General features: G+C 37.1%; 3 protein-coding genes across 3 annotated transcripts; 1 reads left to right on the top strand and 2 right to left on the bottom strand.

The window, feature by feature from the left end:
- Positions 1–1,203: 1,203 nt before the first annotated feature.
- LOC308699887 (regulator of G-protein signaling 9-binding protein) lies at positions 1,204–2,109 on the top strand (the record flags this gene model as incomplete). The annotated part of the gene is made up of 2 exons (XM_081381029.1): positions 1,204–1,405; positions 1,601–2,109. The coding sequence occupies 2 exons, from the start codon at positions 1,204–1,206 to the stop codon at positions 2,107–2,109; spliced, it is 711 nt and encodes a 236-aa protein (XP_081237155.1).
- Positions 2,110–3,021: 912 nt separating this feature from the next.
- LOC308699535 (ubiquitin-conjugating enzyme E2 C-like) lies at positions 3,022–8,600 on the bottom strand. Its single transcript, XM_081380404.1, has 7 exons — positions 8,339–8,600; positions 7,643–7,751; positions 6,249–6,276; positions 5,786–5,872; positions 5,479–5,683; positions 3,488–3,547; positions 3,022–3,392 (listed from the first exon to the last, which is right to left on the bottom strand). Exons 2-7 carry the CDS (start codon positions 7,741–7,743, stop codon positions 3,355–3,357), a joined length of 519 nt encoding a protein of 172 aa, XP_081236530.1. The 5' UTR covers positions 7,744–7,751; positions 8,339–8,600; the 3' UTR covers positions 3,022–3,354.
- An 80-nt stretch (positions 8,601–8,680) lies between these two features.
- On the bottom strand, positions 8,681–15,948 carry LOC308699520 (deoxynucleotidyltransferase terminal-interacting protein 1-like). The gene is made up of 13 exons (XM_081380384.1): positions 15,567–15,948; positions 14,183–14,253; positions 13,936–14,032; positions 13,752–13,850; positions 13,588–13,653; positions 13,350–13,406; positions 11,333–11,394; positions 11,203–11,248; positions 11,063–11,121; positions 10,891–10,951; positions 10,735–10,806; positions 10,578–10,633; positions 8,681–9,568 (listed from the first exon to the last, which is right to left on the bottom strand). Exons 1-13 carry the CDS (start codon positions 15,639–15,641, stop codon positions 9,451–9,453), a joined length of 939 nt encoding a protein of 312 aa, XP_081236510.1. The 5' UTR covers positions 15,642–15,948; the 3' UTR covers positions 8,681–9,450.
- Between the last annotated feature and the right edge of the window lie 107 nt (positions 15,949–16,055).

Genomic DNA, 16,055 nt, shown 5'->3' with positions numbered 1-16,055 from the left:
TCTAAAACCTTGTCCTCCCAATGCTGTATGTATAAAAAGAAAGAACTCTGACATAATCTACAGCGCAAGGTATTCTGGGAGCATGGACTGCAAGGTTTGGGCCTAATTTTAACAAGTGTCCCTGAAGACCGGCCTCTATAAAAGCTTGTGAGCATACGAATACAAGGAGGTTGGCAGAAGTGTCTCAGTCGGATGTAATCGCACTGAAAATCAGGACTGTCAAAACGGCTTGCAAGTTTCAGAGGGCTATGAAATCACACGGATATCTTTGAGGCTCGGTTAACTGTAAGTGTTTTTATTTTTTTTTCATTTAGTAAAATGTTTGGTATACAAATGGCTGAACTTGTTAGTCTGAACTTGTCAAAATTACATTAGAAATAAGGTAAAATAAGAACAGTCTTTACTTTTTGTTTTTAAAACCACTTTAAAAGAGGCACAAGTTTGCAATGAAAGACATAATTTATGAGTGTAAAAAGATATGGTTGTGGTCTCTTCATTTGACTGAGATTAGATTAGAAAAAGTTAGAAAAATAAAGTTAAAATTTCATACATTTAGAACACGGCGACTTTTTGGGACTTTAGCTTATTCACCGTATCCCCCAGAGTTAGATAAGTCCATACATACACTTCTCATCGCCGTGCGTGCCGTAACTCTGTCTGACGCACCCACCGCTAGCCTAGCTTAGCACAAAGACTGGAGGTAAATGGCTCCAGCTAGCATACTGCTCCCAATAAGTGACAAAATAACGCTAACATTTTCCTATTTTCATGTTGTGATTTGTATAGTCACAGCGTGTACAAATAACAAGGCCACATGAGACAGCCATCTTCTAACTGCATACATACTGGGAACTATATTCTCAGAAGGCGAAGCACTGCTACTTCTGCGGAGTGATTTACTCCAACTCTGAGCGAACTCTGTTGCCGTTATTTTGTCACTTATTGGGATAGGAACAGTATGCTAGATGGAGCCGTTTACCTCCAGTCTTTTTGCTAAGCTAGGCTAGCGGTGGGTGGGAACTCTGGGGGATACAGTGAATAAGCTAAAGTCCCAAAAAGTCGGCGTGTTCCTTTAAGACAAAAATCACCCCAATTTATCATAAATTATTTTAGTTAAGAATTGGCCAGACCCATTCTGAGATTGTACCAACAAATACTCTTAAATATTCTGCCAAGTTTAGGTTGGTCACAACACAAGTGGTGATGAATCGCTGGCGGCAGTCAGTGGTGGAGATCCAAACCAGAAAGAGGCAGGTGAATGAATGTGAACGGGCACAAGCCGCCCTGAGCAAAGTGACAGCCTGCTTCCAGCAAATGGCAACCTCCTTGGGGAGCAACATTGACGGGAGCTTCCTTAGAGAGGAGCTGGAGGAAACCAGGATAGTAGCTCATAAAATATGCTCAGGTAAGACAGGACAAGTAGAAACAAAAAGACAAGCAGAACAAGTACTTTAAAAAATAAAAGGGAATCAGTTTGGTGATGCTAGCGGTGCAGAAATTTCACATTCTCCTTTCAGTATTTTTCTGCACATCAGCTGGCCATATTCAATTACGCAACATTCAAACTGTCGAGAGTTGACTTGATCGGCTCGTGTTTCAGGGCTTCACCGGAGGCTGCTAGCTCTGCTGACAGAAATGGAGCAAGGACAAGAGGACAAAGAACAGGTTGAACGACTTTGGGTGATCTTCTTGTCCAGCTTGGAAAACTTCCAGCAGGACCTAAAGAAGGTCAGAGCCTTGCAGGAGATATTCCCCCTCACCCAGCGCAGAGATCGACAAGCCCTTGTCAACGCCGGTTATGCAGGTGGAACTTCAGAAGTCGCAGCTCGAGCAGCGATGGTGCAGACGCCATGGTTATCAATAGAGGAGATGGAAAGACCAGACCAGAAGACCCACATAAAGGAGATTGACGTTCTGCTTGAAGAAATGTTCCAGAGAGTTAACGTGCCGCTGTGGTCTATTGAACCCACACAAGAAGCTGATGGTGGGCAAGAGGATGAAAGTTTGGAGGACATGACGGAAGTGGAGGTGGTGTCTCAACATAATACATCAGGTTGTTGCCAGCACCACAACTGCAAAGTAGGCTGTCTGCTATGTCTGCTCAGCTAAGAAACTGGGTGAACTAAAAGTTTTGAAATTGAGACATGAATTCTGCAATAACAGTCAATTGTTGACCATCATACACTTTAGTTTAAACCCTTTAACTTGATCATTTTTCAGACTATAATTATTTTCTGTGGCTGGTTGCATAAGATGACTAGTTTTACAAGTCAGTCAACTATTTTTTTCCCTTTAAGACTGGGCATAACTTTGTCAGTTATTTAAAGCAGCTTGGTCTCATTTGAATCTGAAAGACTCAAAGACTGATTACCCATTGGCTAACAGCTAGTTGGTCAATTTAGTACTTAAAGGAATAGGTCACTTAATTTAAATTCTATCATCATTTACTCACCCTCATGTGGTTTTAAACCTGTATGAATTTCTTTTTTCTGCTGAACACAAATGTGACCCTGGATCACAAAACCAGTCACAAGTCGCACGGGTATATTTGTGACAATAGCCAACAATACATTGTATGGGTCAAAATTATTGACTTTTCTTTTATGCCAAAAATCATAACGATATTAAATAAAGATCATGTTCCATGAAGATATTTTGTAAATTTCCTACCGTAAATATATCAAACATTTATTTTTGTGAGAATGCAGCACAATCGCAAACATAAATGGACAACTTTAAAGGAGATTTTCTAAAGTTTAGATTTTTTTTGGGCACCCTCAGATTTTCAAATAGTTGTACCTCTGCCAAATATTATCCCATCCTAACAAACTATACATCCTATTTGTTCAGCCTTCAGAGTATGTATAAATCTCAATTAAAAAAAAAAAAAAAAAGACCCATGTGACTGGTTTTGTGGTCCAGATTCACAAATGAAGATATTTTGAAGAAATGTTGGTAACCAGACAGTTGATGGACCCCATTGACTTCCATACTAGGAAAGAAAATTCTATGTAAGTCAATGGGATCCATCAACTGTCTGGCTCGGGTGAGTAAATTATGACAGAATTTAAATTAAGTGAACTACTCCTTTAAGACAGTCTGAACATGGCGGCAATTGTATTCACCACAAAGCCTTTATACTGTAAAAATCAAAAATAAAACAACGGACACATTTAACATTATGGTCTTATTTCCAACCTTTTTTTTAATTCTAATAATTATGCACATTTAATTTTAGCATTTTATTAGGCAAGTTTAATACAACACAGAAATAATATACACAAAACATTACAGAACATTGACATTGAATATGAACAAGAAAAGAAACAGGTAAAACAAGAGGCAGACATTTGTTTAGTTCTTGTAGGTCGAGTGCAAATGGGCTTTGAAGGCTGCAACAATGATTTGAAACGTGTCAGTTTATTGCATAATTCTCTAAAAACACTAAAGTTTCAAACAACTGCTTCATTTTGGCATGTTCTCTTACCTTCCTGGTCATCCCATAGTTCAGCAGCTGCGGAGTTCATTGGACTATCATTGTTGGGTTCTAAAAACAAGAACGGTAAATCACTTTAAAAACCAAATCAGAAAACAGACATGCTACTTTATATACTAACAGAAAGAAGTTCACCTTAAATGAATTAATATGATATTCTACATATCAGGGGATAGATAGGCATTGGCAAAGTTAAGGAAATCATACTGTCCAATAGGGATGTCACGGTACCAAAATTCCAGTAGTCGGTACCGATACCATTAAAATTTTACGGTTCTCGGTACCAATTTCGGTACCACAGCAAAATCTGTTGGAACTATTTTTCTATTTTATTTAACTATTAAAAAAAAAAAAAAAACATTCAATACAATTCAATGACTTAGCCTACTATTTATGACGGTAATCATAAGTAAATTATACATAAAAGCACTGAAGGCTACATGCTGTTTAAAGGTAAATATTACTGTGTGTATGATAGGAGGATAGTTTTTCTCAAATTAAACAGTAAAATGCTCATGGGCCAGTTTCACAAAGCTATTTTAGTCCAGTCTATAGTGTTAGACAAGTCTAAAATTTGCTCATAGACAGTCTAATGCAAGTTAGACTGTTTCACAAAAATAAAGACTGACTTAATTTAGACCTAAAAAATTAGACACCTTACCCCCAGGCTAACTTAGGTCTAAGACTATGTTACCTTGGCAACCAGCAGTAACAATCAGTTACATTACAAACAGCCAAAAGAAAAGGGAAAATGGATCATAATTTAAACATTTCTTCTTGTTACTACATTCCCAAGTAAAATGTCCTTGTAACTGTTAGGGCCGTTACATAGTGAAGGCGAACAACGATCGACGCGCTCCCTTTCATACGCAAGCGTCACGGGCGATGCGTGAAATGCAATACACCGTGACTGCTCAAACAGGGGGTAGTAGAGTCATAGCTCTGAATGCTCGTCTATTTCGCTTCAAACGCTCGCTTTATAGGCCTACGCGCGTCCTATTCGCCTTGGACGCGCGAATGGATTCAAAACGTTTAAGAGTCGAACTAGACGTGATAGACGCGAATTTGACGCTCTATTCGCGTTTGGTGTGAACGCTGCATAATAACAGGCTGCGATGTCAAGATTGCAATGCTCTAATGTGTGTGTGTGTGTGTGTGTGTCAGAGAGAGAGAGGCACGGGCGCGATCGAACAGTGAACATAAAAACATACTCCGTCATTTATACTCCTCCAACAAACACATATTTTCCGCTGGGGTAAACTGCACTGAGCGGTTGAATGCGCTTACTCGATCCACCATGTTTTTTTGTTTTGAAAAGTGTCTTATTTTACCCAGAATGCATTGCAGTGTAGTCCTACTTAAGATAGTCAGAGTCTTAAGTGCTTTGTGCAACGGTCTGATTTAGATGTCTATCTGAAGTCTGACTATCTACTATATCTAAGCCATAGTCAGTCTATCTTTGTGAAACCGGCCCCTGAAGTGACTCTCAGAGCGACTCTGGAGATGAATTTCATCATGTCATCATATCGTGAGGCAGCAGAGACTGAAAACAGCGCGAGCGTCACTCGTGCGTCTGTGTGAGGTAAATGAAACCGCGCGTCTGCGCCATTCATTCACTCAGAGACAAGCAGAACATGGAAGGTTAATATTTAAATAGTCTTTTTGCGGTTTAATATTCACAAAAACGATATATATTGTGGTATATATCGGCTACAGTCCTAGTAAAAAAGTTAGTCTGGAGCCCCGCACTTAGATAAACACGGAGCGACTGAAAGCAGCTGCCTATTACTGGGTGGCGAATATACCCGGTACTACAGAAATGCTGGTATCGTCTCATTTAAAAAAATTCAGTACCAACTTGGTACCGAAGTACTGGTACTTTTGACAACACTACTGTCCAATTGAAAACCCTGTTCCTGAAGATCATGATCAATTCAAATTGCGAGGTAAATCTGGGTTTCTCACGTGAAAGCAGAACCTACCGCCTAGTAGACTCTGAATGGACAGCAGTATGGAGCGAACGTCATAAAGTGCGGACCACTTGTCCTTCAAAATGTCTAGGCAGATGAAACCGTTCTCATCAACATTCGGGTGGAAGCAAGCAGTGACGAATTTCACCCGAGGGGCGTTGTAGGGGTAGCCGCTAGGAAACTCCAGTGAAAGTTTGTACCTCAAACCTTCATAAACCTAAATAGGAGGGGAAACATAGATTTACGCAGGACTCTGACAACCTGCATTAGTGCACGCAAGAATCACATTTCCAGACATCAAGAGAAAAACAACTCCCACCGTTCCTTGAGCTCCATCTATTGTGCCGATCCATTTGAAGAGATTGTCAGACTCTGGAAACGCTGAAATACCCTTGTCTCCTGACATCTGCATTGAGTTAAACAACAGTTAAAGGGATCATTCACCCAAAAATGAAAGTTCTGTCGTCATTTACTCACCCACATGTTGAGTTTCTTTCTTCTGCTGAACACAAAAGATGAGATTTTGAAGAATATGGGTAACCAAACAGTTGATGGACCCCATTGACTTCCATATCATGTAAAAGTATATTGAAATCAATGGTGTCCATGAACTGTTTGGTTTCTGACATTCTTCAAAAGATCTTTTGTGTTCAGTAGAAGAAAGAAACTCCTACAGGTTTGAAACAAGTTGAGGGTGAGTCAATGACGACAGTTTTCATTTTTGGGTGAACTATCCTTTAAAAGAGACTAAACAGAATACCTGCGTTATATAAAGGTCTTACCATTAGCGTCATCAGCTCTTGCTGAAGCCTACAGAGGGAAAGGGGAGACATTGAACATTAATGTGAATAAGAAAAAGAATAAGAGCCAAACTTTGACTTTTTTTCCCCTTTTCAAATGAGACATAGTGATGTTCAGTGGCTTTGTTTACATGCACACCTTTTGTTTCAATTACGCCATTGCACATGCACATTCCTTTCAGTTTCATTCTCAATCAAGACAAGTGTTTACATGTTCTCTGGATTGGATTAGAAAAGGAATAAACCACCCCTTTCAATCCGGTCAATTTCATTTGGATCAAGCTCAATCGGATCAATTTAGGCGCTTACATGAAGTTTTTCAGTCCGATTGAACCGTCAATCCGATCACTAATGGATTATATGGTTGCATTTAAACGACAGTGTAATTTTCAGATGCCAAGGTAAGTGTTAAAGGGATAGTTCACCCAAAAATGAAAATTCTGTCATCATTTACTTTCCCTCAAGTTTGACAAACCTGTATGATTTCCTTCCTTCTGCTAAACACAAAAATTGATATTTTAAAGAAGGTTGGTAATTAAACAGGTGCTGGTCCCCATTGACATCCATAGTAATTTTTTTTCCTACTATGGAAGTCAATGCGGTCCATCAGTAGTTTGGTTACCGACTTTCTTCAAAATATCTTCTTTTGTGTTCAGCAGAAGAAAGGAAATCATACAGGTTTGGAACAACTTGAGGGAGCGTAAATGACAGAATTTTCATTTTTGGGTGAACTATCCCTTTAAAAGTGGTATTAACAGCAGTGAAACTAATAGAGAAACTAGCACCCCCTAGGCAGATTTCAAAGTCCTAATAGATTTCTACTAAAATATGAATTTCAGGAAGAAAAAAGAAAAAAAGCACCCTAAGAGGAAAAACAACAAAAAACAAGTACATTCTAGCTCTGGATAGGACCAATATGATTACCAATAACAAACATTCAATGCATTGAAACTTTAAGGATTTTGAAACTACCATTACACACAGTTTGATGCTTTGAATTCTTTTGGAAACATTTTTTGACAGAAGAGGGATATAAATAAACAACCTCTGTCAGACTCAGAGACACAAATGAATCTAACTAGTTTATTAAACTCGAAGTGAAAGCAGAACCACAATCGCACTTGCTCACGTGATATTGTTTAATTCCAGTACAATAAACTGTTCTGAAAAAGACTACAATGTTTCCCGAACCAAAGAAGCATAAAACAAGCCTATGGGAATTCAGATACAGGATATCTTATTGATCTCATTAGAATTGATTCTAATTTATGAAAAAATTAACGTTACCGATATTCTTTCAGAGAATGGCCCGTCTGTGTCGCACATAACATTACAAGTTTCCACAACATTTAAAGGGAATATCTGGACAATCAAACCTTTTAGTGACGGATCCTTTCGACACACTTGTACTCGTCTCGCTGCCCTTCAGAGCTGCTGTGGAAGCGGCGGCTGCGGGGTCCATGTTCTGAGAGGCCATCGTCGGATCTGAGATCGGGTGACATGAGCGAAATATATTAATAAATGCGCACATCGATAGCATGCTAAAGCTGATTACAACAAATTTACGTTGTTAAATTACACGTTGCGATAGCGAGCTTCGTCAACCAGGCTAAACTAACTAAACCAGCCGATGGAAACCCATGAAGCTGAATCGAATTCATCTTTTATGAACTGACAAAACTAACAAGACTGAAATCGCTTCGAGTTCGTGTTTAAAGAGTAGCTAACGTTAAACGGTTTCTCGTTTGGATGTGAAGTAACGTTAAAGGCCTAGTAAGTTACTCATAACATAGCAGATACATAACCTAAACAAACCTACGTAACTAATTTAAATGTTAAAAGCATTTATAAAACTATCGAAACAACGAATACAGATCTTGAGTTATCTAAAGCTGAAATATATGAACAACAAAAAGCCACTCGTCAGTTAAGTTAACCTATCGAGTTGGCGAATGTGCTAAAAAAAAACATATAAACAAACTCATTTATGAAGCAATCTATTCAAACGTATAGAATCCAACTTTACATAGAAATTAGTAGCAATATTATTTGACATGATATATGCATATTACCGGCTGTGTTCAGTGGAGTCGACAACACTAACCGATGCTTGAACGAATTTTTTAAATCACATCCCGCCCCCGTTCAAACTTAGGTTGCCAAATGGAATTCTCCGCCTAATCACCGTTTCAGCCAATCAGAAGCACAGATTACGAACAAAGCGATTGCATAGCAACCAATGAGCATTCAAGCTAGGCACAAAACACTTTGATCTGACTGGTTGATACAGCTAAGTGGGCGTGTCTATAACCGTTGACTTGTGATCATAGGAGTGTGAGTCATTCTGCTGCTGCTCATACTTTTACAAAAGCGATAACTACAACTTTGATGAGAATTAATTCGAAAACACCAATTAACACAAACCGTTTATTGGTAAATTCATTTACATACATTTAATAAAACGTACATTTTCTGTTATATAACAGACATGTGTGTAACAGGTATGAAATTCATTTAGAAAATAATTTATATACACACACCCCCCTCCCCCCACACACAATTTTAATAAGCCAGAAAATCGGTAATAATAGAGGAAGTAGCTTTTTTCTTTAGAATAAAGCTGTATATTTAAAAAGCAAGAAATAAGGGGGGAAATGAATATGACTAAGCACATTCCCTTTTAAAGCAGTATGACAAACAATATGACAAATTCATAAAATCTATTTGTTAAAAAAATATGATAAATGTTCAGGTAAACACACACACACACACACACACACACACACACACACACACACACACACACACACACACACACACACACACACACACACACACACACAAAACAGACATACAAAATGTCTATTAAACACAGAATTTAAAAAGTCATTAAGGCTCTATACGCACCTCATTTGATATTTAATTCTTTAAATACAAATTTATGAAAAAGCACACATTTTTTGATAGAAAAAAAAAAAAAGGAATCAGATCTGTACCATGAAATGAAATGTGGAAATTTGATTTGCCAAATCAACCTCCAACACAACAATTCCTGGGCAACTTGATCATAATGCCTGGGCCTACAGTGTACATCGCCAAGCAAACAACAAAATGTTACAGTTATGCTAAATTGATAACACTGAGGAGAGTCCGTGGTCCATCGACTTGCCTGGCGAGTTTGGCATTACATGACAACTTCATTTTCTGTTTTCTGTGCTTCCATTGCCTTCTGCATCTTCTCCACCATCCAAATGGGCACTATAAATGGTTTCAATTCATCCAGCTTCAAGTCAGGACAGTCCCTAAGAATTCAGAGAAAATATGATGATGCAACATATGGAAGCTTGTTTCCTCCACTGAATAAAAAATAAAAAAGGTAGTTGCGACTTTTTCTCTCAGAACTCCATGATATAAACTCGCAATTGCAAGTTATAAAGTCACAATTGTGTTATAAAGTCAGAATATAAACTCGCAATTCTGACGTTTTTTTTCCTCAGAATTACGTGATAAACTCACAATTGCGAGTTTTAAAGTCAGACTTGCGAGATATAAACTCGCAATTTTGACTTTTTTTCTCAGAACTCCATGATATAAACTCGCAATTGCAAGTTATAAAGTCAGACTTACGAGATATAAACTCGCAATTTTGACTTTTTCTCAGAATTAAGTGATAAACTCACAATTGCGAGTTTTAAAGTCAGACTTGCGAGATATAAACTCGCAATTTTGACTTTTTTTTCTCAGAACTCCATGATATAAACTCGCAATTGCAAGTTATAAAGTCACAATTGTGTTATAAAGTCAGAATATAAACTCGTAATTCTGACGTTTTTTTTCCCTCAGTATTACGTGATAAACTCACAATTGCGAGTTTTAAAGTCAGACTTGCGAGATATAAACTCGCAATTTTGACTTTTTCTCAGAATTGCGTGATAAACTCACAATTGCGAGTTATAAAATCAGAATTGTGAGATACAAACTCGCAATTACAAGAAATAAAGTCAGAATAGTGAGAAAAAAACTCAGAATTGTGATTTAGCTCACAATTCTGACTATAATTCGCAATTGTGAGTTAATATCATGCAATTCTAAGAACAAATTTCACAAATCTGACTTTATAACTCGTAATTCTGACTTTTTTACCTCGCAGTTGAATTGAATTTTATCTCACAATTCTGAGAATTAAAAAGTCGTTTAAAAATCAATTATCGTTCAAATCGTTTTATTCCGTGGCAGATACAAGCTTTTATACTGACATTTATTTATAAGTCTTTTATAAGTTTTATTTAGTAAGAAAATGTGTTTATTTACTTGTAGTCATCACTTCGGGCAAGATCAAGAATATCCTCTTCAATAAGCAGATAGGCCTGAGAAGAGTAACAGTTTAAATAGGATGATGGACAATTGTAATTTACTGCTTTTTTAGAAAAAAAAAAAAATTGTAAACACAAACACATAATTTTCTCACCATCTTTCCACCTGTGGCTCTCATGTGCTGTCTTTCTGAAAGCCAGTGTTTGTCCTGAGCATCAGCGGCATACTGAGACACAAAACATATTACGACATGAACACAGAAACAGCTTAATCAATGCTCAGAAAAAGTACAAAATAAATAAATAATTACCTTGAAGAGCTCTGCGTGTTTGATGTAGATTCTTCCTCTTGTACCGCCCATTCCCAAAGCCCTGAAATTATTTCCATTTGTTGAATGAATACATCCAAATCACATGTTTAATGTTAATATCAGCTATAGTAAAAAACACCAAAAGAATTTGAGCAAACCTTTGTACACTTACTTATTTGCCCTGGATCCCAGAACGAATGTGCTGCTCTCATTCAGTCTGGATGGGTTCCACTATACAGACACATTAATATTACATAAACATTTCAGTATCAATTATTATGCCATTTTAAACCAATTGCGCATTATATCTACCTTAGGTCCTTCTCTCTTTATTGGCTCGGATACTTTGGGTTTCGCTCTGCGGATTACACTTTAAAATGTCAAAGGCTTGAATAGTTAATATATGGAGAAATCAGATTAAAAGCTTTTTAGGGAAACTTACGGAGTGCTGTACTGGACTGTTCTGTCGTACTGTGCAACTGGACCAGGAGGACGACCTTTCCTCTGAAAACAAACCAAAATTACGTATTTATTATTGTTGGTATTCAGAACATCAGCACTCTTGCAATTCCAGTCTCACTTCCTGTTACAAATCTACATAACAATGGAACACATTTGCATAATGCCAGCCTATGGTCTTCATTGGCTGCTGCGAATAAGATCAACTTTGCCCCGCCCTCAAACACTGTGGCTGTAGCTGAGACTGGAAGAGTTTGGTTCAGATCCACTTTGCATGAGGTCTCGGGCTCGAATTGATAGTGAAAAAAAATTACGCCAACGTTACTGTTCGTATCAGTGTGTATCAGTGCTGGGGAAGATCCAGAGCTGAAGTTCAGATATGTTAATGGGCATTTTGTTCCCAACACAAGATGTAAGCTGAATTTCGACCAATCACAACAGAGCAAAGTCGGTTCTCGGAGGGAAGGAGGGTTAGAGAGACTGAATCTTCGAACAAACCGCCCGTTTCAGACTTTTTATGAAATATTATGATATTATGAGAATATTAAAATGTTTTTTGACCTTTGATGCATGTTAATCTTTTGTAAGAGACTCCGAAACAACATAAGGAACCTTTAAAATAGCATAATAGGGGCACAATTTACAAATGGGTAAGAGGGCTTGATTTTATGCATTTTTTATATATACACTACTATTAATTTTTTTTAAAAACTTAATAATAATAATAATCAACATTGATAATAATAATACATGTTTCTTGAGCAGCAAATCATCATATTAAAATGATTTCTGAAGGATCATGTGACTCTGAAGACTGGAGTAACGATTAGGGGTGCAACGGTACAGATAGCCCACGGTACGGTCCGTACCTCGGTTTTTGGGCCACGGTCTCGGTTCGGTTTTGGTACATGTTTTGTGCAGAAAGAGACTGCTATTTCATCCCAAAAATATGTTTTATTTTTCTTATGAGCATAAACAGAATGTCACTGTAGGAAGAACATCAATGTATGGAATAAATTAACACTCTAGTCTGTACTGAACAACACTAAGTAATACAACCTCTTCAACTATCACTTATATGAAATACAAAATGTAAACATACACACTTCCAAATATTCAAATGGATCCCAATTCCAAACCTTGATAACTGGTATATGAAGTGATCAATGTGAAAGAAAAAGTGCACTTTTACCTTTAACAAACATAAATTAGCTTGTGCTTGGAATAAAAAAAAGCAGAGCAAAATAATATAATAAAAAAATACTGCATTCAGGATACAAAGTGCAATGTTATTTACTCATCCACTATTGAGAGACTCTTGTGCAAAAAGATGAGTCTATCAACACTGTCTGGTGCAAGGCGAGACCGGTTGGCACTAACGATGTCCCCAGCAGTGGAGAAAATTCTCAACTTTTCAGAATGCCGCAAGCGCACCGTAGGTCACGTGACAAGAACCAACCAGAGCGCAGCTGATGGTTGCTTTAGCAACGACAGACGCCTCTGGAGCGCAACCGCCCTAGCGCTTTGGAAAAAGGAGAACGCGGCGCGCCTAGCGTTTTCTACGCGTTTTTAGGCGCGATATGTGAACGGCGCCTAAAGCAAAAACTAAAAGGATCAGCGCGAACTCAGTGGCAAAACCAAAGTCCTGCAGGTAGATTGTCCCGTGCAGGGCTGACAGAACGGTCCGGGATATTACCGTGTACCGTTGCATCCCTAGTAACGATGCTGAAAATTCAGCTTTGATCACAGGAATAAATTATATTTTACAATATTTTCACATAAAAACAGTTATTTGAAATTATAAAAAATATTTCACAGTATTATTATTTTTTTGATGTATTCCAATAACAGAAATGATCAAATAAATGCAGCCTTGGTGAGCAGAAGACACTTCATTTTAAAACATCTTACCAACCCTAAACTTTTGAACGGTTGTGTGTGTGTGTGTGTGTGTGTGTGTGTGTGTGTGTGTGTGTGTGTGTGTATTTATCCCCCTTCACCTTTTTAGGGATGGGGCTGTCTCTCTGGCCAGATGTGTCGTCAGGCTGCCGTGAACGCTGTGAAACAAACAAACAACAAAAAAAGAATAAGAAACCCAGAAAACAAATACAATACATCAGAACTAAAAAAATATCCGATGCATTTATAGTTTTTCAGGCAAACATGCAGGTTATCACAGACTTTGACATCTGAAATGAAATTCTCAATGAATTGCATAACAATTTGGATAGCATTAACCTTCACTGTGGGGTCAACACTAGGTTTCAGAGCCGTTTTCTCTGCATCAGGAAACAGCTGCTTCGCCTAAAACAGAACATTTACAAATATTTACCTCATAGGCTGATTCAACACAAATTTTAGCCTACATATTTGACAAAATGTGTGTAGAAATGATGTTTTACATGTTCCAGGCAGTTTCTGCAAGCATCTCTGATGAGCTGATCGGGCTGCACGTCTCCACCAACATTCTCCTTCACATTGCTGGCCGCCTTCTCAAAAAACTGCGCCGTACAAACAAACAAACACGATCAGAGCGATTTAATCACACACAACCACTCCCAAAGTAAGCATGGGTCACTCACTCACCTTCATATATTTCCTGAACACAGCGCGGATGTCGTCATTGAAGCTGGGCTGCAGAACGGTCCGCAGAAGATCCATGGAAATCACAGGATCTGTATAACTACACACAATGACATGTTCAATGTTTTGAAAGAGCCACAGATGTCTTACAGCATATTAACCCGGGATAGGTATTAAAAATGTATTAAAGGTATAGGGAAAGTATTTTACCGATGGAAACTAATCTTGAAATGCACATTAGCGGACTTACCTAACCGTCATCTGTGAGCGCCGTCCCCTGCGATGCACCTGTCTGTGTTTGATCATGATGTTCCAGGGATTCTGCCATTAAAGTGGATATATATTATATTATTGTAGAAACTATCGTTTTTTTTATGCCAGGATCACATACTGTACATTTTAATATAATTTATAGTTGTAAGTTGCAAGAATGGTTTGACAGACAGTGCAATAATTTAATACTTAGCATTATGATTTACAGCTCATATAAATACACATATACATACATATGCATATATATATATATATATATATATATATATATATATATATATATATATATGTGTGTGTGTGTGTATGTGTGCATATGTGTATGTATATGCTAATATAAATATATATGTGTGCATATGTGTGTATATATATATATATATATATAAGGGCTGTCAAAAGATTAATCGCGATTAATCGCATCCAAAATAAAAGTTTGTGTTTACATAATATATGCAATATAGCATTATGATTTACAGCTCATATAAATACACATATACATACATATGCATATATATATATATATATATATATATATATATATATATATATATATATATATATATGCATATATATATATATATATATATGTGTGTGGGTGTGTGTATGTGTGCATATGCTAATATAAATATATATGTGTGCATATGTGTGTATATGCTATATATATATATATATATATATATATATTAGGGCTGTCAAAAGATTAATCGCGATTAATCGCATCCAAAATAAAAGTTTGTGTTTACATAATATATGTGTGTGTACTCTGTATAATTATTTTGTATATATAAATGCACACACACATGCATGTATATATTTAAGAAATATTTGCATACATATACTGTATATATTTATATATAATTTATATTATATATAAATATAATTTTTTTATATATAAATTACACATTTTTCTTAAATATATACAAGCATGTGTGTGTATTTATATATACAAATTTAATTATACACAGTACACACATATATTATTTAAACACAAACTTTTATTTTGGATGCGATTAATCGCGATTAATCTTTTGACAGCCCTAATATATATATCTATTTATTAATGTTTTAGTGCTTGAGTAGTAAGTACACTTAAAGAATGAGACTAATTTGTTCATAGAAATTAAAAGAAAATAAATAAATAATTAGATAAAACTTTCCAGTAATAATAATCTTAACTATCATGAAAATGATTTCCAAAAAGCAGGCTTCATTTTCTTTGTGCAAAATATGTGTTTTCTTTTTCTTATGGGAAGAAACATGACCCGGAAATGTTCTTTACAAGTTTCAGTTCGGTTATGATGAGAGAATGATGATGATGATGACGGTGGTGATGATGAAGATGATGATGATGATGTTTGACTCACCATTGTCTGTACCTGCTGCTCAGTGAAGTCCTGCTGGAGCCATTCCCGGCGTCCCTCGCTCCTGTGGGCCCCCATCACTCACAATCAATGAAGATCGATGGAGAAGCTCCAGGGGTTTCTTGATGTTGATCGATAAGTGTTGCACTTCACTGTCGCTGTGACCTGACAGCAACTCGATGCAGTGAGAGAGCTCACGAGCTGAGTCACACCCCTTTAAACTTTACCACAAATATGCTTTGAGAATAACGGGTTTAACGGCATGCATTCACACACACAATGAAATAGTCAGAAAAGTCAAAGTTCGAGAGCTCGATGAATTGTCAGTCGTTTCCTCAAGCTCAACAATTCAGTGACGTAAACAAGAATCCGCACTTTCTGTCACGAATTTCAAAATAAAAGTCTGAGTTCTGCAGTGCGCATGCGCATCACGATCATGGGCGTGGCTACACTTCAGATTCACTTACACGGATCGAGCGGCCATCTTTGTTG

Source organism: Scardinius erythrophthalmus (assembly GCF_964197995.2).
Source record: "Scardinius erythrophthalmus genome assembly, chromosome: 12".
Classification (NCBI taxonomy): domain Eukaryota; kingdom Metazoa; phylum Chordata; class Actinopteri; order Cypriniformes; family Leuciscidae; genus Scardinius; species Scardinius erythrophthalmus.
Note: the sequence above shows the minus strand (reverse complement) of the source record. Positions and strands in the feature narration are given on the sequence as shown.

Coding starts and splice junctions, on each gene's coding strand:
- LOC308699535 (XM_081380404.1), bottom strand. CDS start 7,743: ATGGCCTCTCAGAACATGGACCCCGCAGCCGCCGCTTCCACAGCAGCT. Junction 5,873..6,248: donor AAGAGCTGATGACGCTAATG/GTAAGACCTTTA, acceptor AACTCAATGCAG/ATGTCAGGAGACAAGGGTAT. Junction 3,393..3,487: donor ACTATGGGATGACCAGGAAG/GTAAGAGAACAT, acceptor TCATTGTTGCAG/CCTTCAAAGCCCATTTGCAC.
- LOC308699520 (XM_081380384.1), bottom strand. CDS start 15,641: ATGGGGGCCCACAGGAGCGAGGGACGCCGGGAATGGCTCCAGCAGGAC. Junction 10,807..10,890: donor AACACGCAGAGCTCTTCAAG/GTAATTATTTAT, acceptor TTTGTGTCTCAG/TATGCCGCTGATGCTCAGGA. Junction 10,634..10,734: donor GAGCCACAGGTGGAAAGATG/GTGAGAAAATTA, acceptor TACTCTTCTCAG/GCCTATCTGCTTATTGAAGA.